At 60.4% G+C, this 26,264-nt stretch overlaps 1 protein-coding gene across 5 annotated transcripts in view; it reads left to right on the top strand.

Moving 5' to 3' along the window:
- Positions 1-1,094: 1,094 nt before the first annotated feature.
- The window catches only part of CACNA1H (calcium voltage-gated channel subunit alpha1 H), a 63,960-nt gene continuing 38,790 nt past the window's right edge, over positions 1,095-26,264 (top strand). For 3 of the 5 annotated variants that reach the window (XM_074346626.1, XM_074346627.1, XM_074346622.1), the window contains exons 1-2: positions 1,096-1,405; positions 1,691-2,007. In XM_074346626.1, the coding sequence (XP_074202727.1) occupies positions 1,709-2,007 (299 nt within the window). In that variant the 5' untranslated portion in view covers positions 1,096-1,405; positions 1,691-1,708. Of the gene's footprint in view, positions 1,406-1,690; positions 2,008-26,264 lie in introns of all 5 variants that reach the window. The other 2 variants (XM_074346625.1, XM_074346623.1) reach the window with 2 other exon arrangements.

The raw sequence follows: 26,264 nt of genomic DNA, 5'->3' as shown, positions 1-26,264 counted from the left end.
CCTTCTCCAGGAACAGCATGTCCAACCCATCCTGGCTACACTCTGTGCAATGTCACCATGCAGGTGGGGAAGCCCAGTATGCCAATGATCTTGCCAGAGCCTCTCCAAGTTTGGGGCCTGAGGCTCTCCCACCCACCACCGCCACAGAGCTTATGGTGAGGCCCAAGGCTCCTGGAGTCGACATGTGTGGACCAGCCGCCCTGCTCTTTGTCCAGGGGAAGTGGGGTCTCTCTTCCACCCTAAGTGGGCTTGTAAGGAGTAAGGGAGAAGCCCCTCAGGGGCTGCTCTCCCTGCCCAGCCCCAGAACGCATGCACCAGGAGCCAGCAGACTGGTGGTCGTGGAGAAGTGAAAAGCCTGGCAGAACCTCAAGGGCCAAGGAGCCAGGGTGGGACCCCGAAGCACAGGAGTCGGTGCTCTGTCCCTCATGCATTTCAGTGCCGGAGCGAGGGGCTGCAGGAGAGCCTGGCCCCTTCCCCAAAGTCCTACAGGTCTTGACCCAGGAGGGGGCTGGGCAAGGGACAAGTTCGCAGAAGCTGCCATAGGTGCGCTTGTGCGCGCGCGCGCGCGTGCGTGTGTATGTTGGGGGGGAATGCGGATGCACGAGTACCTAGAATCCCACCCACGGATACAGCAGCACATCACACGGGCACGGTCACACCCAGGACACACATGCGGAGGGGGAGGGGCACTCAGGCCGCGGTCAAGGCCGCCGGCCCCGCCCCCTCGCCGACCCCCGCCCACTGCGCGGAGGTACTGGGGCGTGCGCCGCGGCGAAGAGGGGGAGGGCCCGCCTCCGCGACTCCGGCCGCCCCCGCAGTTGGGGGCGGGGAAGACGCCGGCGCCGCTCCCCCGCCCCCGCCAAGCTTCTCCGCGAGCGCCCCCTGGCGCCCCGAGCGCCTAGAGAGGGAGGGTGGGGGCGCAGCGGGGGGCGCGGGCGGTCCCAGCTCCGCCCTCCCCGGTGGGGGGCGGGGCGCCCTCCGCTACGGGGGAGGGGCGGCTCGCGCGCGCGCCTCCGAACCCGAGCAGCCCCTCCCGAAGCCCCCCGCCCGGCCCCGCCCCCCGCGCCGGCCCCGCCCCACCCCCGCCCAGTCCGTGGCTCACTCCGAAGTTTCCTGCGCCGCGGGCGGACAGGCTCACGGCTCGGTCTCCGCCCCGCCACCCGGCCCGCGCCCCCCGCGCCCCCCGCTCCGCGCCCGTCCGCCCCGCGGACCCCTCTGCGCTGGGCCGCCGCCGTCGCCGCCAGGCCAGCCGGAGCGGGAACCGCAGCGCGAGCGGGAGGCGGCGGGCCGGGGGCGCGGGCCGGGGGCGGCGGCTCTCTACCCGGGGCCGAGCGCCTTGCCGGGTCTGCGGTGACCGCGCCGCCCGGGCGATGCCCTCGGGGACGCAGCCGGCTGCCGGAGCGAGGTGAGACGCGGCGAGGACGCGCGCCCCACTGTGCGCCGGGACCCTCTTCAACTTGAGGCAGCCCGCGAGGGAGCCCCTCAGGCGCCCGCCCCCGTCCCGGCGGTGGGGGAGGGGCCTCTCAGCCCTCGCGGGAGGGAGGGGGCGGGCGGGGGCGGGGGGCGCATTTGTCTCTAATGAGAAAAGACAAAGACATCCCGGCAGCCGCGGCTGTTCCCGGGGATCCGCTCCGCCCGAGGCGGGCTAGGGTGTCGTTCCCGGGACCCGGTCACCGCCTGTCCCCCGCAGGTGCTGCCCGCCGCCACCATGACCGAGGGCGCGCTGGCTGCCGACGAGGTCCGAGTGCCCCTGGGCGCGCCCGCCCCGGGCCCGGCAACAGCGGCGGGGGCGTCCCGGGCGAGCCCTGAGGCGCCGGGGCCAGACGCGGAGCGGGGGTCGGGGTCTGGTGCGTCGCCCCCCGAGAGCCCGGCGGCCGAGCGGGGCGCGGACCTGGGAGCCGACGAAGAGCAGCCCGTCCCGTACCCGGCACTGGCGGCTACTGTCTTCTTCTGCCTCGGGCAGACCACGCGGCCGCGCAGCTGGTGTCTCCGGCTGGTCTGCAACCCATATCCTTCTCGGGTTGTCGGGGTGTAGGGATCCGGGGCTTGGGAGTCCCGTGCGCGGGACCCCATTCGCGTGTACCTCCCACGCCCGGCCTCGTTGGACCCAGCGCAGGCTGAGTGCGCAGGACAGAGGCGCGAGGATAGCGCTCCTCCGAGAGAGGCGGCCGCGGGCTGCGCTTTGCGGGGCGGCGGGGGCGGCTCCTGTGATCCGAATGGGGTGTCCCCGCTCCGGAGCCACCTTGGGACGAGTGGGTGGAAGAGAAGCGTCGAGGCCACCGCGGGCTTGGAGTGGAGAGGGGTTGGTAGAGAAGGGAGGTCGGAACTCTCTGCGCCCCCATGAGTGCAGGTCTGGATGGGAATTCTCCCCTCTTGGCTTACTGAATGTCTGGCCTGAGGCAGGACCCTCGCTGGGGAAGGGGAGGCTGGCGGGACCTCGGTAAAGAAGCAAAGTTTTCACCCTGAGCCTTGCGCCTTGGAGCGCCCGGGAGACCCTGGAGGCCGGGAAGCTGTGCGCTCTTGCTGTTCGTTTTCCCCGGAGAGAGTCGGTGACGTTTGTTGTGAACTCGCCTTTCCAGGCTGAACTCGGTGTTGGGGCTGATTTAAGTCATGCGCAGCTGGGGGGTGGGGGGCAGGGAGGCAGCTGGCACCGCGCACTGGCACACTGGTGTTCCTTCTCCTGGTGCTCCGCTAGCCGGAGAGGAAAGGGCCATCCTTTCTGCTCCTGGTGAAAGCGACACAGACTTTCAGAGAAGGTTCCGGAGCAGAGCTGGGTCGGGCATGGGGCATTTCTGGGACGCAGGTAGTAGGTCTGGTGGCCCCCAGCAGGCAGCTTTAGGGACTGTCAGCAGGCCTTGGTTCATTCTGTCTCAGTTGGTTCTCCCACTGGCCCCAGGGACCTGGTTGCCAGGTGGCTGGGTCGTGGGCTCTGGGCATTCCCGCTTCTTGGCCTGGAAGGATTGGGTGTCCAGGGTGTAGGGGTGCCAAAAAGAGGCTGACAGAGGCGGGACCTTGCCGGTGAACTTTTTCTGCATGGAGACAGACGGAATGAGCAATGGGTGTATGTGTTTTTCCTACCTTGTGTGTTTAACTGTGCAAGTATCACACATAAAAGAGGAATCTGTACCGGAAAAGTAACAAACCGTGTTTTTTTTCTCTGAAATCTAAACTTGTGCAGAGTCAGGTTGAAGGGGGTCATTGTGGTCCCGGTGGAGGGTGGTGGCCTGAGGGCCACCCCAGCATGACAGTAGACTCCACTGCCTGCCTTTGTCCCCCAGCTCCTGGGTGGTCTTGCCCTCTCCCCCCACCCTCCACCCCAGCAGCTGCCAGGCTGTCCCTGCAGGGTGGCTGTAGGCTTGTCTTCTCTCCAGAACCCAGCCTGGAGATGACAGCTCCGTCGTTTTGGCAGGAAGGTGGCCTGGCTGGGTGAGGTGGTTAAGTGTCGAGATGAGTGCCGTAAGGCTTTGGGACTGGAGGCCGCCCTCCCAGCATATCCGTTATTTCCAGGCGTGTGCAGAGACCAGATAGAGAAGAAGCCCAGTGGGGCCTGCACTTTCTCTCTCCTGACAACCCCCTTGTCTGGCTGTTCTGTTCCTTTGCTGGCTGCTGAGGGAGTCTTTGAGCCTGACCCTGTATTCTGGGTGTTTAGGGTAGGTTGCGTCCTTTGGGACGTCTAACAAGGTGGTTTGTGTTACTTAGTTTAGGGGAGCTGGAGGGGATGCCGCAGGCAGGTGGGATGAGGCCCAGGGGGTATGGGGATGGGGCTGTTGGGGCTACCTGCTGGTATCCCTGTCTCTGGGCTTCTTGTGACCCCAGGAGGAGGATGTCCTGCATCCCTAGGAGCAGGAAAATGCCAGGAGCAGGAGGAGGAGGGCCCTCAGCCCGGGAGAGCATCCCTTCTGACTGGCAGTGGCGTGAAGGAGTGCAGGTCCAGGATCATTTTACCATGGCTAGCCCGTGGAAATTATGCCTCTGTTGAGTAGGGTGGGCTTGTCAGGCCCCTGGCGTACAGGGACGGCTGCTGATCTCTAGCAAATGCCAGACCCTGGTGCGGGGGTGCATTGGCTACAGAGAGAAACTAAAATAAGCCTGTGTGCTGGACAGGTGGGGACCTTGGGGAAGCCCATGGGCCTCAGCAGGGCTTTCCAGAGCGCTTCGGATTCCTGGGAGTCGGGAGGGGCAGCCTTGTGAGAGGCAGGGGTGCAGCGGGTAGTCTGGTTTTCCAGGGACTGCATGGTGTCTGCTTTGCTCTGCCCAAGGATGTGCCTTGGCCTTGGTCGCCGTTTTACTCTCTGCAGGTGGATGTCACATTGGCAGTGCCCACCGTCCTTGCCTGGAGCCTCTTCTGCTGCAGAAGGTAAACTTGTAGAGGGAAATGGGATAATTGGGTTTGCTCTGTGAACCCACACTCCATAATACAACTCCTCGCTCCCCAGAGGCTGGCAGAGTCCCAGCCGATGTCCTCTGAGCCCAGTCCCTAGGCGGGATTTGATTGGCAATTAGAACACAGGAAGAGGCCTTCCTTAAGCCCTGGGCTTTCTGGAACCCCCACGTAGATGGCCCCCCACACAAATAAACACGTGTGCTCTGTTTTTACCTTAAGGGGTATCGGATCCATGCAAAGGAGCTTCCAAGGATGGCCCTTATCTGTGTTGATTTATTTTGCTTTTTGAAAATATAATTGTGCTAGAACTTTTGGGGCGAGTGCTGTTTCTCCTACACAGGTTTATTTATAGAGGAAGGTGGGTGGGATCTATGTGTTGTAGCCCGCACGGCTGGGTTGTGTTCTGCCCGGGCTCCCCCGGGGTTCTTGACTCGGTGCTGCCTGTGATGCAGCTGCCGCGTCCCAGCACCCAGGCCGGGCGGGGCCTCCCAGGGATGCTTACTGGCTGGGAAGGGAGCCCTGCCGCGGTCCCTGTGTGAGCCATGGAGGCCAGCTTTGTACCCCTGTGGGGAGGTGTGGAGACCAGGAGGTGGCTGGGAGGTCCTTGGGGGCTTGGGGATGGTGAACACCTCCAGGAGGTGTGTCCTAGGGACTGGGTACCGAATTCCCCAGGCACAGGACTCGGGGAAGACAAAGGACGTAGCAAGGTCACGAGGCTGCTGGAGGACAGAGCTGGGTGAGCCCAACCCGACTCGGGTCTGTATTTGGCAGAGCCCTGCCCAGAAGGGAGGTGAGGCTGACGAGTCCAGGTCCTTGAAGGCATCTTGTAAAAATCAGTGCCCTGGACTGTTGTACCACTTGTTCTGTGGTTGCTGCCAGTGCCTGGGTTCCTGGCGGCGTGGGTGTCCCAGTGAGGACACACGGGGCATCGACGTGGAAAAGGGCAGACTCCCATCTGCTCTCACCTGCCCCCAGAACCCCCTCTGAGTGGACGTTTCATGTCCCCCTCACCTTCCTGACCCCATGGCCATGACCCCTGAGCACTTGTGGAGCACAGGCCCCAGGGGTGCTTCCGCCTCTGAACCCCCTCCCCACCTCAGCACCTGCTTCTCATCCTGGGCCTGTCATCCTGATTCTGATGTGTGTTTATTTCCCTGGACCTGGAGTCCTCAGGCCGCCGTGCCCAGACTGGGGGCCTCACACCTCCAGGCTGGTGGGCCTGTGTGTCTGCGCGGGGGCCCTGGGCTCCCCAGTGTTCTGGTGCTAATGAGGCCGCCTCAACTTACTCTGACTGGAAAAGAAAGGAGTTGCAAAGTGTGTGTGTCTGCGAGGCCAGCTGTGCCCCTGTGGGGAGCTGCATGTTTCCCTGCTGTCGCCTCATGTTCTGAGGGCATGTGTTGTTCATGCTGAGCACCAATTGTGTGCCCCAGGCTGGGGAGGAGGGTGGAAGTAGACATCTCCTGCTGAGATAGGAGTTCGTGGTAGGTGGGCTTCCTGGGGAAGGGGGCATTTCCCCTGAGAGGTGGGAAGGGCAACAGTGAAGAGGTGGATCCCTGAGCACCTGCAGGAGGTGGGGTGGTTGCTCGGGGTGTGGGGCCTTTGACGTGGGCCTGAGCTCTCCTTGATCCCTGAGTTAAGAGTGGGACTGTGCTGCATCATTCTTCTAGTTTCTGTGCTCAGGAAGGCTTCCTGGAGGAGATGAGGCTAGGCTGGGCTGGGCCTTTTGGGTAGATATGAGAAGGAACAAGAAGGCCTTGGGGCAGGTGGGGTGTAGAAGGGGGAATTCGCATGAGCTAGGATTTGCCTGCCCAGGAGGGCCCTGGCTGTGTCCCTCCCTCAGTGCTGTATCCCTTCCTCAGAGACTGCCCAGGAAGGGTCCTGGCTGAGCCCCACTCTCCAAAGTGGCCTAGACTTCTAGCCTTGCTCCATGCCCCACCCGGGCACCTACAGGGCCCTGATCCAGGCAAACAGTTGGTGTCTCTCCAGCTTACTGGTGGCCTGATTAGTTGGCAGAGGCCAGAATGCGCTGATTAAGTGCTGTGTGTGTGGCACAGTGAGGCCAAGTGTGGCCCCCGCCCCCACATCTGCTGCCCAGCTGGACCCTGGGGATGTTCTGGGGGCAGGGAGAGTGGTGCGGAGCTGAGCAGGGGCTCCTGTGAAGGCTCACTGGTGGGTGGCCTCACTATACAAACCTCTCCAGGTCTGAGCTCTGTGCTGGGCCCGCGGGGTTCTCCCAGCAGGCATGCCCTGGACTTGGCAAACTTCCACTGTGTACCCAGTGTGGCCAGCATGATCGTGTTGTCGGTGCTTGGGCGGGATAAGCTAGATGAAGGCTGTTGGGGGCTGGGAGCCAAGGAGGCTGTCTGCTCGATGGACACAGAGGCCTATCAGGGGAGGAGACCTGGAGAGAGGGTGGATGTAGAGCAGGAGTGTTCTAGGCAGAGGAATGGCATGTGCAGAGGCCCTGAGGCAGGTAAGATGTGTCCATGTAGCTGGAGCAGGTGGAGGGTGTCCTGTGAAGTGAAGGTGAGGAGGGGCAGACTGGGCCATGGGGAGGGAGACCAGGAAAGACCTGTGAGCGTGGTGGGTGGGTGATGGGCTGGCTTGTGGTCTCAGAGGGTGGGTCTGCCTCCAGCTGGGATTGGGGCTCATTCCTTGAGGGAGGGATGGCATTGGGACCAGGCTTGGGGAGACGTTGAGGAGAGGGTAGATGGAGAGTCCTGCAGCATCAGTGGCCCGAGGTGAGGACAAGGCTGGTGCCAGCCCTTCAGGGCAAGCTCTTGGATGCAGCGAGAATGACATTCTGACCACCCAAGCACCGATCTGACTGCAGCAGGCTGTGGGCGCCCTCTGGCACAGCAGAGCGCTCAGAGGTAGTTTGGGCGCTCCCTGCGCCTTCCAGCAGCACTGGGCAAGGCAGCGGCTCCCTGGAGCTGCTGGCACGAGACTCGAGACTCTCCGTTCCAGGGTCAGGATGTGAAGGAATGTGGGGGATGGGCCAGCCTGTCAAACACTGGAAGGATGAATCCAAGGCAGCCCGTCTCAGGCTCTAGAGTCTAGACCTTGGCCCAGCAGTCAAGGTCAGGCAGGTAGTATGTTAGTTTCATGTATGTGGGTGTCACACATGTGTCCTTGCCTGCAAGAGACCGCCTGGGAAGGAGATGGCAGCACTTGCAACAGAGTTAGGAATTTTTTTCCCTCCGCTTTCTGCAAGTGGGTATTTAACTCAGAGGCACAAAAGACCAGTTGCTCTCTCCTCCTCTCAACGGTTGACCTTGTCAGAACTGGGAACACCTCTGAGTCACTGGGGCCTCGGTTGAAATTCCAAGCGGGAAGTTAAAGACAGGCGCTCGCCCATTCTGGCAGATGTGGGGAGTGATTTAGGGCCCGGCTCCCTGGTGGACGTCAGGGAGAGCCCAGGCAGGACGGGTCTCAGGGGGAAGCAGCTCAGCCCTTGAGAGTTGGCAGCGAGTTTGGGCACCGTCCCCAGAGCACTGCGCCCGCCGTGGATGACAGATGGGGGCCGCTCTGCCACGCTGTCTTCACAGAGTGAGTAGTGGCTCGTCGTCATCTTGCTCAGGAGGAGCCCCGCTGAACACACAAACACCTCCAAGAGGTGTCCTGTGTGGCCTGACAGGCGTGTGCAAGGGCACTGGTGTCCTGGGCCCCTGGGGCGCTTGCCCCTCTGTTGCAGGGAGGAGCAGGGTGTCGGCGGTGCTGGAGGAGCCTGGAGCTCTGATTAGTGGGGACAATTGATGAATGTGCTAAATTAGAGCGTGCTGGTGGGGACGCTGCCAAATCTCTGTGCTACTGGGGTTCAGTGGGGAGCAGGGATCCTCGTGGTGTGAGCAGCCCACCCCTCCATGGCCACAAGCAGCTCTTGGATGTGTGGGGATTTCAGGGGCTCTGGGAGACTCCCCTTCCTAAGTGTGATGCTGATGTGGATCAAGGCAGTGTCCCAGAGCAGCCCCCAACCCCCAACCCCTTCTCTCTTTGCTGAAGTAGGGGACAGCGCTGGCAGAGAGAGGATCTAGAACCCCCTCTGCAGGGACTGCCCTGGGTAAGACCAGCCCCCTCCCTTCCAGTCGGTCTAGACTGGTGCAAGTATGCCTCTAGCCCTGTCTGGTGTCAGGTCTCCCTCCTGCACGGGCCCTGGGCCAGGCCTCAGCACCCAGCATGGCTCGCCTGAACCACTCAGGCACATAGGGAGCTGATGTTAATGAACGCGTTTGTGGCTGGGTGAGGGGCAGAGGTGGGCTGGGTGGGTGGTGATGCTTGGGGGCTGCTCAGGGGCTGGTGTGCTGGCTGACGGTGCAGGGAGGAGGCCAGCAGCCCCCTGGCCTACTTGGAGCTGGGGGACAGGTCAATCCTCCTGGGTGGGCATGGCCCCTGTGCTCCTGCCTAGAACTGTGCAAAGCCTGACCGTGCACCAGTGCCAAGACGCTTGCCAGGCAGCGGCTGGCCTGCTTGGTCACGCTGTCCTCTCGTTGTTCTGGGCTCTGCCAGCACCCCTCCCCAGCTGGCTTCCAGGTGAGGTCAGTGTGCTGATGCAGTGAGGACAACACCCCTTTTCTGGGCTGCAGTGGCCTCTCCGCTTCCTGCCCACCTGCCCGCACCTGTTGGAGCCCTTGGTTGGGAGTGGTTGTGTCTCAGCCCCTTGCTGGCCTGAGGATTGTGGTGGGGCCACCCTGACACCACTTTGTGGGGCATGATCCCTCGAGGCAGGACCCCCCCACCCAGTGAGGCTGGGGCCAGGGCCTCCAACATTCCTGGGGGATCCTGGTCACTGGAGGAAGGTCTACGGCCCCTTCCTTAGCCTGGGTGGAGCCCCAGGTTCTCTCTCATGTCACCATTTTCTTTTCCATCACTGACAGAGCAGGGTTTGCCAAGTGCCCTGGTTCAGGGAGTGAAGGACGCAGTTTAGTTCAGGCCGGCTGGTGAGAGGCATTGGAAGCTGATCGGGACACAGACCACCGGCCCCACTCCCAGCCCCCTCCCCAGCTCTGAGAGTGCCCAGTCCTGCCCCAGGGTCCCTTCACCCTGGCCTGCATGGAGGGTGTGCAGCGTTGGGTGCATTAATGGAGGGATGGAAAGACTAGGAGGATTTTTCTAGAAGGTGGTAGAACTTCTGGGGTGGACAGAACTTGTGTCCCTGAAGTCCGCGGCAGGGAGGCGAGGGTGGGCTCTGAGCTTGGGGTCCCCTCCTGCTCCAGGCCCTGTCAGGGTATCAGAGGCTGGGGCCCCATTGCACCCAAGTGCTGGGGCCACTAGGGTCACCGCTCCAAAGCTAAGGGGCCTTGGTGTGTGAAGTCACCTCCTGGACTTCGGTTTTCCCAGACTGGTGAACTAGGGGAGGGCCTTTCTCAGACTGCTCTAGGCCTCCTTTGGCCACTGAGGGCCTTTGGGCAATGCCATAGGGGAGCCTACCCCTCAGGTTCTCAGGTGCTAGGCCTGGGCTGCTGACTTGGCATCACTAGGGTGACCTATGAGCCCCTCCCAGGCACCCCAGGAGGTCTGGGGCCAGCTGCCGCTGATCTTGCCCTTGGTCTCAATGGTTCTTGTGACTGTAAGGAGGTGCCCACCTGTTGGTCAGGACAGCCACCTCCCCTGAGTCCTGTGTGGTTGACATGGAGTGGGCCAGACCCCTGGAACAGTGTGCACACTCTGGGCTTTGCCCTTGGTGCTGGCCTGGGGTGGGACTGGTCCTCTCTGGCCCTAGGGAGCCCTCAAAGGGAACAGAGAACAGGCATGAGGGTAGCAGGGTTGGGAGCTTGGCAGAGGTGGACCCCCTGCCCTAGATTAGGGGCATCACTGCAGGCCTGGGCAGAGCAGCCAGGCTGGTGGGGGTACCGGGAGCGGTGGGGGAAGGCAGGTTGGGCACTGAGGGTGGAAAGAGCATGAGGGGCATTGCGCCCATTGGGGTGCAGTGTCTGGGGTGTGGCTGTGGGGGGCATGCATATCATACACACAAACCGGCATGTGTAGGCTTGTACACGGGCTCAAGTGGGTCCCCCAAATTCACATGCAGCCTCAGAACGTGGCCTCATGTGGAGATGGAGTCTTTGCAGATGTGGTCAAGTTAGGATGAGGTCAGTCTGGGCTGGGGTGGGTCTCAGTCCTATGACAGGTTGTCCTCTTGTCCTCATAAGAGGAGCAGATGCAAGGAGAAGCCACCTGAAGGTGGAGGAAAAGGAAATTGGACTGTGAAAGAGAGTCAGATGCTGTGTGATGCGGTCATACACCTTGGACACCCAGGGTGTCCTACAGACAACAGAGGCTGGGAGAGGCCTGGGATGGATCCCTGCTCATGGCCCCCAGAAGGACCAGCCTGCTGACACCCTGATCTTGGTCTCCTGACTTCCAGATCGCGAGAGGACACGTTGCTGTGGTTTAAGCCCCTGCCGCCCGCCACTGGTCTGTGGTGCTTTGTTTGAGGGACCCTCCCCAGCTCCAACACCTGGACTTGCCCTGTGCAGTATCCCCAGAGGGAGAGGCGGGAGGTGTGGGAAGTATTAACAGGAGGCAGACCCTCCTGGGATAAATCCCGCCAGCCGCCCCATGTCAGGCTCTCCAACGAGAAGCAGGAGAGGGAAAACCAGCCGTGAAATCAGTCATTTGGAGGTCTTGTCACCAGGGAGGCCTGGTTAGACTTTGAGGGTGGTGTCTTGGGTGCCGGGGGGTTGCCCCTGCCCCAGCCTGGGGGGCTTCCCTGAGGGGGTATCTGTCCACGACCTCAGTCCTTCAGGTGCCTTTCTGCTGCGTGCAGACTGCAGAGAGCCCTCTGGGAGTCTGGGGTCCTTGCTGAGCACCCCCTGTTCACTCGGGGGCCGTTGGGGGCTTTCTTGCTGCTCCTGGAGGGTACAGTTTAGGGGCAGTGGTTGCCAAGGGAGCCCTTGGTGTCCAGCCTCGCCTCGCTCTGTATTGAGACCCTTGGCTGAGCCAAGAGTGTCCTGCTGGGTGCAGCATGAATGGCTGGCAGGTGATGGGCTGGATTCCCAGATGGGGACCTGGCCTAGCAGCAGGGACTTTGGGAGGCGTCTGGGCTCCAGCTGCTGTCACATCGAACTGGCCAGGAAAGAGACGGGCTTGGGACCGGAGCTGGACGCCCCCAGGATCCACTCCTTCCCTGCTGGAGCCCAGCCCTGGGCTTTCACAGATTTCTAGGGTGCCCTGCTTCAGGCCTGGCTCTTGGAGGTTCCCATGGACTGGCCTCAGGTCTCTCAAGGCTACTAGGCTCCTTCCTATGGCCCTAGGACTGTGTTCAGGGCTCTGGGGCAGCACTTGGCTGTGTGTAGGGGGGCAGGGGACACGCAGACAGATGAGATCCAGGTCCTGTCATGGCTGAGATCGACCATTGCCTGTTCTGGGTGGACAGTGGGATGGGGCTGGGGAACAATCTGCCGGGGCCTGGGTGTGAAGGCCAGGTATGTGGGCCTCGGGTGCCCCCCTGAAGGGTGGATGGGGGTCAGGGACCTGGCTTGGAGACAGGGAAACAAGTGTGGGGGCATCTGGAGGTGGGCAGGAGCCTCAGGGCCTGGGTGCACGTTGGGTGCACTCCCAAGAAGGGGTAGCCAGGAGGGTCCACTGAGCAGCTAGCCTGCTTCCTGGATGCCCAGCCCTGTGGGGCCCCTCCTGCTACAGGGACAGGAAGCCTTTGGGAAGGTGTGAGGGCAGCAACGACCGGAAAGGGTGGAGGCCACGTGGTTCTGCCTGCTGCGTCCCTTTGTCTTTCAAGCAGTCGCCAGGCGGCCTTGGTCTGATGAGTCAGCCTGCATTAGCACCTCATCGAAATGGACAAGAACATGTCCCAGGTCCTGGGCTGCTGGCAGGGCAGCCGCCCGGCCCAGCTTGCGGAGTGGGCCTGCTGCGTCCCTCTGATGCTGTGTGCTGTGCCTCGGGCGTGGCAGGCCTGGTGCTCTGGCAGCTTCAGTCCCGCAGGAGCGCCCTCAGGCTCAGGTTTTAGAGTTGTTTGGTTCAGTGGGAGTTCTAGGACAAGGAGGATTCCCCCACGGTGAAGGGGGGGCCACACAAGGGTGCAGATGGTGGAGCTGACCTGTTGGGAGGTGGGCAGGGGTGCAGGATAGGTCCCCCAGCAGGGGCAGGAGACATGAGAGGTGCTGGCAGGTGGACCGTCTTGGGTGAGATTGAGGCAGGAGGAGGCCAGCTGAGTGTGGGGACCTGGGTTCCCTGGGAACAACCCCCCATTTGCTGAGTGCAGTGCTGTGAGTACTCAGATGCAGGATCAGGGGGCAGGAACCACTGTCCTGAGGAACATTCTAGAAGTCAGAAACTGTGTCAGGAATGGCCAGCCGGTCAGCCTGGGGCACAGACTTACAAAACAAGTCCCCAGACCAAGGGTTTTTGTTTCAGAAGCGGGTTTTCCTTGCTATTCCAGAACCTTTGAAAGATCTACTGTTGAAATCTGGGTCGCTTAAATAGGAGGGGGAGGCAGAACTGTCTCAAGGACCTGCAGGCAGAGGTGGGTAGGCTCAGGAAAGTGGGTCCAGCCTCACCCCACCCCACCTCCATTCAGTGCTAGTCAGCCCAGTGGACTTCTGGGTGTTGGTGCTGGTGAGGGTGATGCCTAGGCAGAGAAAAAGGGGGTGTCTGGGCCTGGAGGTCTGTGGAACCAAGCTCCTCTCCTGAGAGCAAACCGTATGCTCTCCACTCCCCATCTGGTCCCTCTGAGGTCTGGCAGCACCCACACCCCGCTCTCCGAGTCCAGTATTTTACTGGTTTCCCACCCAGCCCTGCCCTGCCTTGCCCTGTCCTCGTGGTTTCTCTTAGTTCCTGAGATTCAGGTCTGGACCTTGACTGAGTGGCAGGGATTCCTTGCATTTGTGTATTTCCTCACTTGGATGGCACCAGGACTTGGGGGATGGGGGGCAGGCCGCTTCGTGTGGTCAGGATGGGGTTGCCAGGTTCCTCCTGGGTGTGTCTCACCCCAGAAGGCCGTGCTGAGCCCTGGGTCATGTTCCTGCCCACAGGAGTTGGGAGGGCCCTGTGGGTCAGGTGCCTGGTCACCTCTGACCTTGGGGCTCACTGTGTTTGCCATGAGGAGCTCTTCACTCTGTCTTAGCCCTGGAGGGGCACTTCAGCACCTGAGTTCTGTCTACCAGTGAGGAAAGTGAGGGTCAGAGTGGGTCCCTGCATGGCCCCCAGGATTTGGAGCCCAGGCAGGCAGACCCTGGCACCCGCTTTTTTCTTTCAGTTTGTTGAAATGTAACATGCACACGGTACAGCCCAGTCAGTGAAATGCACAATTTGTTGGTCTTTGCTGTGGTCAGGTTTGTGCAACTGTCACTCTAGTCAATTCCAGAACTTTTTCATCACCCAAAAAGGACACTCCTCCCTATCAGCGGTCACCCCTCTCCAAGTCTGCATTCTGTCTCTGGATGCGCCTGCTCTGGACGTTTCACAGAAATGGGATCGCACATGAAATGTCTGTGATTTTGCATCCTTGGGGCTCATCCAGCACATCAGTGCGTCACTCCTCTTAGGGCTGATGTGGTGGGACATGGTGTTCCTTGTTTGTTGATTGGTGGACGTGGCTGTTCTCCCCTTTTGGTTGCTATAAATGGTGCTGCCGTGAGCGGTTGTGTCCGAGTTCTGTTGGGAATGTACCCAGGAGCGGAATTGCCGGGTTATAGGGAACCGTGTTACATTGTTTGAGATGCCAAAGCGTTTTCCAAAACAGCACCTCCTTCCTGTCCATTTGCCCCCTGGACTTGGGGTCTCTGAGCCAGTGGATCTGCAGCGGCCTTGGCAGTAATCCCAGAGGAGGCAGCTGGTGGGCACTGGACATCACACCCAGCCCATGCCTGAGCCCACTGTGTGAGCAGAACGCACTCGTCTCCTCTCCTGCAGATGCTCCTGGGGCGTCCCCTTGGGAGTCAGGCAAAACTGCCCAGTGGGTTTAGAAGAGGGGTCCTGGGTTGAGTGGGGCTTCTGGTCTGGATCTCCTTTCGATGGACCATCCAAGTGGAGCTGTTGGAACCACATCCTGGCACACAGATGGGTGCATGGGAGGGGCGGTGCTCAGACCTGGGCCAGTGGTGCCAGGCTGCAGGTGGGAGTAGCTGGCGTGTGTTTGCCCAGCATCTATTCCTCCATCAGCCCTCTGGAGAATTTCAACACCCACACTTGGAATAAAAAAAATTATTAATGAGCTTGGTGCAGTTGCCATGGGAACCTGTTGCTAATGAATCTCTGGGGTTTCCTTTTACCTCTGCAGAGAAGCTCGAGGCCCGAGCGGTGCTCCCAAAGACGGCATGTTTCCGACTAATCAATTAGGTTGCCGTGGCAACGCCTGTCACTAATCCCCAGCCCAGCTCCTGGTTTACTGGCATGGCCCGAGTTACATAAAGCGATTTAGTGTGTTCAGGGCTGCTCCCAGATTAGAGACCCCTTGCCCCCCAGCTGGCACCTTGGATGCCTGTTTCCAGGGTGCCCCTGCTAACTGCCGTCCCACCCCCTCCAGGGGCCACAGGTAGGGTTCCCTAGACTCAGAAGACAGACGCACCAGTGCCTGTGGCATTTGACTTTTTGTTGGAAAGAGAAGCCCCAGAGGGTCGGATCTTTGCTTGGTCCACTGTGTGTGCGGTGCCCAGAGGGTTGGCACTGGCAAGTGCTTGGTGAACGCTGAGGAGACCACAGGTGGGACACTCAAGGCCGTGGAGCTGGCTCATTCCCAGGTGGCCTGTGGCCCCAGGGCCCCCAGAGGTAGCTGCTTATCCCCAGGCCAGGCGGAGGGAGGACATTCTAGGAGCATGGGCGCCTGATTCTGAGAGATGGATCAGAATCCTGAGGCGTGGGCATAGGAGGTGAGGGTGGGTTCCAGGAGTCCCGCCCTGTCCCGTTAATGGGAGGGATCCTGTGGTGACCATGCACGCCCTCACCCACCCCCAGGAGCCCACAGGGTCTGGACTGCTCTGATGCTAGCCTGATGCCTGGGGCTGCACGTGGTAGGCATCTGGTAGACATCGATGACCTCCCTCTTTGTTCTTCTGGCCTGAATATTTGAGGCCCTGCTGTGTGCAGGTGCTTGCAAAGGGTTGGGAAGTGGAAGAATCTTGCTCTCAGTGGTCCTGCTGTCTGCCCAGGGGCCTGGCTCTAGGACTGGGTCTGCAGTGCAGGGAGGTGCTGTGGGGCCCACCAACCTGGGCAAGGAGGCCACTGGACTTGGGGTTTTGTCTCTCTCTCCAGCTACTCTTGGACATCTTGCAGCTGCCCAAGTGAGTGCTGGGTGGGAGGCAGGTGGCCTTTCTCATAGTTGCAGGTGGGAGGGCTTCCCAGAGGAGGTGGTCTCCACAGGGCCCTGATGGCAGGAGGGTGGGAACAAGGTTCCCTGTCAGGGTAATACCCAGCGTGTCTTTGGACCCTGGTTCCCCTGAGAGCCCCTCATTCCAGCTCTGGGTACTGCTAGGGGCACCAAGCCCCTCAGACTCCTGAGCATGCCCTCTCCCACCCCCTCCCTCTGGGGTGATCAGGACACCCTGAGCCACTCCCTCTGAATGAGCATGCTCAGGAGGCCGTGACAGAGCTACTCAGACAGGGCGGCTGAAGCCACACAAATGTGTTTCTGCCAGTCCTGGAGGCTGGATGTTGAGATCAGGGTGTGGGCAGTGCTGGCTTCTCTTGAGGCCTCTGTCCTTGGCCTGTTGGTGTCTTCATCCTGTGTCCTTATGTGATGTCCCTCTGAGCATCTCATTTTTTCTCATAAGGACACAGTCTGGATTAAGGTCCAACCCAGTGACCTCCTTTTACCTTCATCACTGCCTTAAAGACCTGCATCTCCAAATACAGTCACATTCTGAAGTCCTGGGTGGCTATACTTCAACATAAAAATTTCCAGGGGAGGCCACTCTGCCCATAGCACTTCCCCAGAGCCCCCCCAGGTGCTGGCTGGACCCTGCCTTCATCTCTGGGGTTCTCTGGTCTTTCTGAGGCCCAGGCGGCCCCCCTGGAGCACGAGGCAGGGCTCCCGGTGGGGAGCTTCCCCCACAGCCCTCTGACAAGTCGTTCCCAGCTCATGTGGGTGCCTCCAGCCACACCCCCCAGTCTGCTCTCTGTGCCTGCCTTGGGGTCCCTGGCAGCACCCCACTCTCAAACACCTGGCTGGTGACGGTCTGAATCATAGGCCTGAAACGGGGCCCATGGAGCCCCACATGGCCCAAGTGAAGGGGAGGCTGCCCACTGGGGCCAGGGTCTCAGACCCTGGAGAGCCCCTGCCTGCCCTGGAGAGAAGGGGTGCTTCTGCCTTGGGCCTGAGGCTTGGTAAATACCGGAGTCAGGGCAGCAGGGAGGATGGAGGAAAGGTTCTAGGCAGTTACAGATAGCAGAGTGGTCTGATGCTGGGGGCCACAGCTGTGGAGTTTGCCAGGGTTGGGGGTGCTGAGGCCACAGATGGAAGGGAGTGTGGCCGGGCCCTGGGCGGCCATTCCAGGCCTGAGGTCTCTCAGCTCCTTACGTGGCTGGTGGAGCTCCCCAGCCCATGGCTATGTCCATACAGGACGTTTGTTCTGACAGAAGAGGCTGGGGTCTCACCCTGAAGACAGGGAGGGTTCTGGGTGATGGGGTGAGGTCCTAGGTGATGGGGTGGGGTCTGGAAATTGCACTAGTTCTTCAGGTGAGTTGTAGGCAAGTGGGCAGGTGGACAGGTGCAGGCGGAGGGTGGGACTCAGAAGCCTGAGTGGCGCCCTGTCCCCACCGCCAAGCCGTCTCACACACTGGGTGTCCCCTCCCTGGGCTGACACCACAGGCCAAGGGTCAGCAGTTAGATCAGAGGCTTGTCCCCCAGAGCTCATGGCCACCCTGGGCTCGTCACACAGTAGTCCCCCGACCATGTGCTTGTGCCCTGCTTCCTGGAGTTACTGAGCCTGATGAGTTAATGCCTAGAGTGACCATGGCCCTGCACAGAGCCAGGAGTCGTGGGTCATCCCTGCCCTGCTAGCCAACAGCACCCCAGGCTTGTGAGGCCCCCGTTCCTCTGAGTGGCTGTTGAGGTCGTGGTCCAGCTTCCCTGGACTTCTCTGTTAGGCGTCCTTCTTGAAGGAATGTCATCTCATCTGCTGGTGGAGGCACTGACCAGAGGCGGAAGGACTGGGCAGCTGTGCCTCCCCCATGGCTGGGGTATTTAAGTAGAGATGTTGCCTGAGCGGCCATGTGCAGGGGTGTCTCCAGGGGGCTCCACAGGCCCTCCCAACCCACAGTGGGACAGGGCAGAGGTGGGCTATGTGGTGTTCGGGGCCAGATCCCCAGGGTCCATTCTGGCCATAGGGATCCTGTGGACTGGTCCCCCAGGTCTACTCTGTTCCTCTCATAGTCACGTGACCTGAAATGTAGCCAAGTCTGTATCTGTTGGGATTTGTGGCTGGGTGTGTGTGCATAGGGTGATAGGGGCCCAAGGTGCCCAGCCAGTGGCTTCTGCTGTGTGCTGCCAGAATAGGCAGATCTCTCTGTCATGGTCCCCAGACATGGGGCCCGCGTGGTGGTGTCAGTGCAGGGATTGGAGCAGGGCTCCCTGTGACAGCGGACACCCCAGGAGGTGTCTGTTCTTCCCTGGCCTGGGGCAGACCCAGATGGTGACCTTGCAGGGGGCACTGTGCGGGAGAGGGGCTATCGGGGGCTTCACCGCTGATTCGGCCCTCTCAGCTCCCAGCACACTACCTCCTCCCACCTTGGCCCTGGCTGCAAGTCCTGTCCCAGAACCCTCTCAGGAAGGCGACGTTCTCTGTACCAGCCTCTTGGCTCATAGGCTGACCCCTCATGGAACGGGCAGCGTCTGGCCCCAGGCTTGGCGGCCAGAACTCAAGAACAAGCCTCTAAGTTCTGTTGACCGCCTGATGCCTGAAATTCCACCGCGGAGTGCATTCTGTCCCAGGGCAGCACCCTGTTCCAAGCAGACCCCCCTGCCCCCCGCAGTCCCCCTGGAAGCCTGTGGACAGGAAACTGGGGGCGGGGCTGAGCCCTGGAGCACGAGATTGGGATGCAGCCCTGCCCTCCACCCATCAAGGCCCATCCCTGGGTGGAGCGGGGTGCTGCTGGTATAGTTGGGAGGGTGTTTACTGTTCTGAGTGCCGCACCCCCTATCAACAGCCGCTGGGCTCCCCATGCCTGCCTTCTTGCGGCCTCGCAGGAGGTCTGGACAGGGTGGTGTGACTCTCCTGTGGGCTGGGGGCCGGGATCCCTCTGTCTGTCTCTCCCAAGCCTGGCTCCAGTCCCGGGTGAGTGGATTGTGTCGTGTTGTGACCTGCTCCCCTCTGCGAGGCCAAACCCTGCAGGGCCACGTTGGGGAGTTTGGGACTCCAGACAGAGGCCGGGGTGTTTTCTGCACGTTTGAATTACGGTTGGCCTGTGGGCTGGTGGGAGCAAGCGATGTTTTAATTCCTAATTTAGACTGTTTATCTGCAAAGCTCTGGAAGCCGGGCGGGAAGAGACTCCCCCCCAACCGCCGTGTCCCTCCCAGGCGCCTCCTGCCTCCAGCACACTGGGGCACTGGTGGGGTCTCCCCTCTGGGCCCCTACCCCAGCCATCCCCCGATGGCCTCCTAGATAGGGAGGGTGTCTCTGTGTAGTCAGCTGGGGACTACCCACCCTCCAGGAGGGGTGGCCCCCTCTCACGCCTTCCAGGCCTTTCTTTGGGCCGGGACTCGGAGTTGTGAGGAATCTGGCGGCAAGGCCAGGAGGACTCAGCTGTGGCCTCATCTGAATTTTACCGTAAAAGAGGGACTAGAGAAACGGGGAGAAGAGCCCAGTCAGGGAAAGCAAGCCTGCATTACTCCCCCTACGCAGGTCCTCTCCAGCTCACTAACGACCGTCCCAGGATCTATGTTGTGTTTCCAACTTTAATTAGAAAACATATTTCTTTCTCTGGCCATAATGATCTGGTTGAGGCCGGGCTTGCTTCCCAGTTGCCATGTCAACCGGATTTGCACCCCTTCGACGTCCTCTCCCGGCCCATCCTCTTTGGAGGGGGCTGGGTTGGGGACTGACCTTGCCTTTGGAGTGTCCATGACACACCTGCTACTTGCAGGAACTCCTAGCTGGGAGGGTGCTGGGCTGAGCTCACCCCTCATACCACCAGAGACAGCATGCTGTCACCTTGGGATCTGGAGGCCTGCAAGGGTCTGGGGCTGTGTGGGCCTGTGTGGGGCATCAGCCATCAAGGAGATCTCTATGGGGGTATGAAGGTGTGGCCCAAACTGGGGGGAGCTGGTGACAGCTCTCCTTGGAAAAGCCACTTGGACTGTGAGGAGCTAGTCCTGGCCTGCTGGAGGCTTTGCAGACCCCAAAGATCCCCCTCCAGGCAGCAAGCCCACCTGCTGGCTGCAGGCCTGAGATCTACCTCCCTGCTGCTTCCACCGCATCTGGAGCCAGCCACCAAATTGCAAACGCTCATGTCCTTGAACCTTGGCCTCATGGAAGCTTCTAGAAATGGGGGAGGGGCTCTGAACTGTGCCTTGAATGCCTGAGTGCAAAGGACACCCTCTGGGGCTTCTTCTGTACTCCCCAGCTCTACCAGTCACCCTCAGGCTGCCTTCCAAGCCCCCTTCCCACCAACAGGGCTTAGCTCGCCTCCCCCAGGCAGCATGTGGCAGCGGCTCAAGGAGGGAACCCAAGACGTGGGAACAGCAGGTAACTCGCGTGCTGGGAGCTCGGGGATTCCCTAATTAAAGGATTTATTAGGAAAGCACCCAGCGTCCTTGGCACGGGTTTCCTGCAGCCACACATACTGATGTCGGCCTTCAGCCTGCAGGCAGTCTTGGGGGCGGCAGAGGGGCGGGGGGTCCCTGCCCTGAGAGTGGTGGCTTTTGGGCTTTCACTGGCGAAGGTCCACCCTTGGAAAAGATGGGCTTCACTCTCCCAGGAGGGGCCTGCTGAGCCCTGAGTGTCCCCCAGTCAGGGCCTTGCAGGGTGGGGGCACATCTGGGACCCTCAGGGCCCCAGCCAGCCCTGTGGTGATATGCTCAGGCCTCGGGCAGACACAGGGAGGGGTACCTGGGAGAGCACAGGGTAGAGCCGCTGACCTGCACTGGGTGTGGGAGTAGCATTCATGCAGCTGGAAGTGCTTCCGTCTCCTGTGGATGTTGAGGTGTGGTTGTTACTGGGAGCCAGTCGGAGCCCAGGGGTGGCCTGTGGAGGGGCTTTGCACAGTCTGGGGTCCCTGATAGGTAGCAGGTCTAGGACCTGGGAGCCATAGGCCCAGTGGGCTCAGAAGAAAGCCCCTTGTGGGGAAACTGGGTGGGTGGTGGGATGAATCTGAGCCCTGAGTGGGGTGGGGACATCCTTCGGAGTATGGGAGCCCCTGACATGATGGGACGCCAGGACCCTGGGATGTGCTGGCTGCTGTGTTCTCCAGCCCCTGAAACAGAGGTTCCCAAACTCCAGGGCCTTGGGATTAATCGAGGCCCCAGGGAACTTCTGCGATGAGGCTTTGTCTTGCTGTTTACTTTATTGGAATTTAAAACTGAGAAGTTTAGAAATTGCTGTGCAGTCATTCATTTAAAACAGTAATAAACCCATTATGTGGTAACATAGCATTTTGCTTTATGAAAAACATCTATATTGTCCAAAATGTAAAAAATAGCCAGAAGAGGGGTATTTCAGGGTTTTGCAAGTCTCTTGACCACCTTTCCTGATGGAAGAATCAGAGATGGCAGGGCCTCTCCTGCTCTGTGTGCCCCTGGGCGCGAGTGAGGAAGGGGTGAGTCCTGGCCCTACTGAGGACCCTCAGTCTGGGGCAGCAGTACTCACTCAGGATTCCCGGGGCTTCTTCCGAAAGGCTACCTCCTGGGGTGGAGGTGTCATCTGGATCCCCACTTTCCAGGTGGCTGACTGCCCCAACCCATTTGGGCAGTTGGGCCAAGGGTCTGGCTGGTCACCCTGGCCCTATGGGCACGGGACCCAGAAGGCACATGCTTTGAGGAGAAAGAGTAACGCTCACCAGCAGCAGATGTAAGTTTCACTTTTCACCACAGACACGGGGACTCACTGTCTCCCTTCTGGAGGGGGTGTCAGCCAGCAGCTCCCCCAGTGTGGGCCCAAGCCCCCAGCCAGGCTGGACTCAAGGGGGAGACTGTGTCTCGGCCAGGCTGAACGGGGCCTGTGAGCACTGAAAGGGAAGACCTTGCTCTGGTCAGGCTGTTGGGGGTCCAGTCCTGCCCAGGGCCTCTCCCCCAGCGGGGGCCATCAGCACCTTCCTGGACATGTGGCAGCGGCGGCAGCAGTGAGAGTGCGGACAGCCTGCTGCGCTGGAGAGGGGAGAGGCACCCCATTGTTAGTTTAAAAAAAATGACTCAGACGATTCACAGAAGCCTTCCTTTTCCTGCCGGTTTCCAAGAATTATGCTCCAACATAATGGATCGAGTTATTAGGGGATCGATGCAGACGCGGGTGGCTGGAGGGAAGCCAGGATGGGCGAATCAGCATGCACGGCTGTGAGACTCCCCGGGGCCCAGGCCTGCGGTCAGGGGGCCACGGGGCAGGGGGCAGCCAGGGGCAAGTGCCCACCCCCACTGGCTGGGTCACCAGCTTGTGGTGGGAGATGGGGCCACAGGGGACCAGGGGCCTACTGTGTACGTGGTCCTTTGTGTGTGTGTGTGTGCACGCGCGCAAGCACCTGCACACAGATGTGTCCTGATGAGGCTGTCTTTGGTTCATGACTCACAGAAGGTGTGTGCATAGGCCTCTGTCCCACAGCCCCACCTGCCGTGAGGCCCACTATGTACATGATCCATTGAGAGTGAATTCGTACTGTGTGCCCAGGCCTAAATCCAAGCCCCACATAATTCAAGGTCCTGTTGAGTGTGTGATTCTATTAGGAGTGAGGCCCTACTGTATGCAGAGGTGTAGCTACCCTGCAAAGTCGGCAGTATAAAGGGGTCTCCCAAGGGTCTGCTGTTCTTTGGGTGGGAGGGTGAGGTCCCGAAGGACCCCTCATAACTATACTGGTATATGCCTGCTCCATGAAGCCCCAGTTGTGGGGTAGAGGGAATGAGGTGAGGTCGGGAGGGGTTGCCTCTCTGACTTAGTGTCACTGGCCCCCATTCTGCCCACCCCTGCTGCTCTGTCATCACCCACCCACTTCCACTGCAGGCTTGGCCACAGGCTGCAGTGCCCCTGCTAGTCAAGATGCTCTCCTTTCCCTTGGTTCAGGCTGGAAATATCCCTCACTGGATTCATGTCCTCGCTGTCATGTGTGGCTGCATGATGCATCACCTGTCCTTCAGTGTCCTCTGCCTGGCTCCATGAAGCCTGGCCTTGTCTGTTCCCTCAGTCCAAGGACCTGGAGCAGTGTCTCCATACAGTACGTGCTCAGTAAACCACTGGGTGAGGCAGAGTTGCTCCTGGGCTAGTTCAGGAACCTTCCTGGGGGAAGAACCCTCAGCATGGGTTTTGAGGGATGAATAGGAGTGTTCCCAGGGCAGGAAGGTAGATGGGCGTTGCACACAACAGGCTTATCAAGACTAGACCCAGGAGGGCACATCATCTGGGTGTTTAACACTGCTTTGGGCCCTCCCCATTGCTCTGTTCCCCCAACACTCCTGTCCCCAGCAGCCTGGGCTCTGCCCCTGCCTCCTCCATCCACACCTGGCCTGGGCCTATGATGCTTCAGGACATCCTGGTGGCTGGGCCCTTGTCCTACCCGCTGGTCACATGGTGCACCCCGGCCGGGCTCCCACGCAGTGCTTTCCACTTCCCTGCAAATTGGCCGGCATAATGGCTCGGCTGGGTTCTCAGCTTAAAGAATTTCAGCCCATTAAACGCGAATACTGTGTCGTTTGAAATTTTTGTGCACCGTTGGTGTTGAGGGTGTGCCATGCGGGGCTCTAATTATCATCTGATGGGAGCCTCGTCGCCCGGTCCTGTCGTAACATCTCTCTTGTCTCTGGGCACAGGGTGCCAGCTTGAGCACATGCTGATGTTTTGGAAACTCGGGGTCCTGGCCCCTGCCCGCCCATGCTGATGGCTTTTCTGGAAGCTCTGAGGGCCTAGCTGTGCTAGCCTGCCAGGGATGGGTCTTGGTTGGGTCTAGGGGCCTGTACCTTGCAGAGTTGGAGGCCGGCTACCTCTGCCTGCAGCAGCACAGGGAGCCTGCCTGTGTTTGTGTTCCCCAAGGTGCTAGGACTTCCTATGTGACGTAGGTAGAGAGCCTGGGCACCGGGGGGTGAGTGGGGTTGGGAGCAGGGTTGGGTGGGGGAGCACCTGGCGTCACACCACAGACGGCAGGCTTGGCTACTTTGGGAGGCTGAGGGTGGAGTCTGCAGTTGGGCAGGTGGCTCCCATGCATGGGCCATAGGAAGCAAGGTCCCTTGGGGCCAGCAGGGGCCAAGTCTGTGTATCTGGGGATGATTCCCAGAGAGCTTGGGACAAGGGACACAGGATTAAGTGTCTACTGGGGCCTGGGGCTGGCCAGGCCAGAGTTACCTGTGATCTGGGAGGTGACATGCCCCGAGCCTTGGTTTATCCACCAGGAAAACTGTGATGCTGGAAAGGGACACAGGGCCCCCACCATGGCAGGGGAGTCACCGCTGTCCAGTTGTCTTTCTGGGCAGTGAAACCCCCCAGCAATTTCCCAAATCTCTTCACTCAACTTTTGGAACTTGTGGGACAGGCAGCTCCCAGCTGGGGGTTGAGCCAGGACTGACCATGGGACAGGGAGGGTCCCCTAAGGATGTGGTGGCACTTGTGAGGGGGTATTTGCATAAGGTGGCTGTAACAAAGCACCCTAGACAGGGCAGCTCAAACAACAGACATTTATTTCCCCCTGGTCCTGGAGGCTAGATATCTGAGATCAGGGTGTCAGCAAGCCGGTTTCTCCCAGGGCCCCTCTCTCTAGGCTTGTAGGCAGCCATCTCCTGTGTCCTCACTTGGCCTTCCCTCTGTGTGTATCTGTGTCCTGATCCCTTCTGTTTAGAGGGATACAGTCGAATGGGATTAGAACTCAACCTAATGATCTCACTTTACCTTCATCACCTCTGTAAAGACCCATCTCCAAGTACAGCCACATTCTGAGGTTCTGAAGGTAGGGCTTCAGCATATGAATTTGGAGCAGACACAATTCAGGGACATATCCTTCCATACCAGGGAGGGCTAGGGGCCGGGAACTGGAGGGATCTAGAGTGAGAAGAAATGGCCCATTGCGGGTGGCTGGGCAGGGAAGGTGCCTCACACTTGGGGTAAATTTGTCTGACCTTGAGCCGCAGTCAGGGCTCTGTTCTGTCCATCCCCCTACCCCCACCCCCCAAGCAGGACCACTGGCCCTGAACTTAGGGCAGGATATTCAAGGACACCAGTGGTGGCAGCAGTGTGTAAATGTCAGGGTCAGGTGCTGGGTGGGTGGACAACAGGGGACCTGGTGCCCCTGGACGGGCAGTGGCCTTGGAAGGTGCAAGGGGACAGCAATGCTGGGATGCTGAGCCCAGGTCCAGCCAGTTTCACTTTGAAATCAACGTTCTGAGGGTCTGGGCCGTCCTTTTTAAATGTCACTGCTATTAATAACACTGCTGGTGGAGGGGAGGGCAGGGCCAAGGCTGGACACCCAGCCGACATCCCAGCCTCCCTGGCCAGAGAGCCTTGGGGGTGCTGTGCCCTGTGTGGAGCAAGTGAGGCTGACTTGGCCTTCCCAGAGGGGCTGGGACCTGGGACCTTGTGCCCAGTTCAGTGGTGTGGGTAGGGGGTCTGCTTGGGCATAAGAGTCACATCCCCATGCCCTGAGGAGACAAGAGACCTCAGTGGGCCTTGAACTTACTACACCACCAAGAGCTTTTTACTCTGGGGCGTCTGTTTGTGGTTTGTAAGATGGGACGTCAGAATCTGTGGCCTCCAGTCCCCGCTGCCCATATTGGGCTGAGCCTTCCAGAGGCTCTTTGGCAGCTGTGTGGGCAGGTCCTGGGCTATCCATACCCTCTGTGGGGAAGGAAGAACAAAGCTTAGGCGGGTGAAGCTAGTGGTTCCAGAGGCGACCTGGGGAGGCTGGACCAGGATGGACATCCAGGAATTGGTAGTTGCCCTTGGATCTGGGGCATGAGAAGGGGATGCCAGAGGGTGGGTCTGGATTCTGCCCCCTGGGGAGAGGGTTCTGTCTCAGTCAGCACTCAGGGTGGGGCTCCAGGAGGGCTCCCCACAGACCTGCAGGGGAGGTTCTGGGAGCAAGATGCTCCTGGCTCCTGCTGCTGCTGCCCCCACCCCCAGGCATATGTCAGAGGCTGATCTCCCTGGCCCCCTACCACCACGAGCCTCACCCACCCACAGGTTCTCCTTGGGGTGGTTTGAAACAGAAGGCAGCCTCTCTGTCGTGTGATCCCAGGACTGCCAGGTGCCTGGCCAGCTCACTCTGCTCCTCGGGCTGGCCTGAGCCCCTGCCCGGCTCAGGTGTGGGAAGTCACTGTCCTGACAGAGCTTTTGACTTGGCAGCCTCTGTGTCCAGCATCTGTCTGGTGTTTGGCCCTCGATAGCCCACCGGGCTGCTCTGCTGGAGCAGCTCTGCTCTGGAGGGCAGGAGACCACCTTAACTCCCCGTGCCTGGGACTTGTCTGAAAGGTTCTGGGTGCTGCCTTTGGGTCCCCTGATAAGTGGCTCCCAGCCTGCAGGAGGACAGGCCCATTCAGCAGGATTGCTGCTGCGACTTGGAGCCTGGGGAGTGGACACTGGGCTGTAGAGGGCGCTTGACCCCCAAGGCTGGCACTCAGCCTCGGCATGCTGCTCTCCAAACCTGCCTGGGGTGGAAAAACACGCTGAGGCCCCCAGCCGCCATCCCCACCCTGGGGAAGGGGCTCTATTTTTATCCAGTGCTTAGGGAATCTTGACCACTACAAAGTTTGGGAAGGTGCCTGGGGGCCTGCGGGAGGGTGTCTGGTCCCATCTGTGGGTGGGGACTG

The sequence above is a fragment of the Camelus bactrianus genome, chromosome 18 (assembly GCF_048773025.1).
Source record: "Camelus bactrianus isolate YW-2024 breed Bactrian camel chromosome 18, ASM4877302v1, whole genome shotgun sequence".
Lineage (NCBI taxonomy): Eukaryota > Metazoa > Chordata > Mammalia > Artiodactyla > Camelidae > Camelus > Camelus bactrianus.
This window is presented reverse-complemented; position numbering and strand designations above follow the sequence as displayed.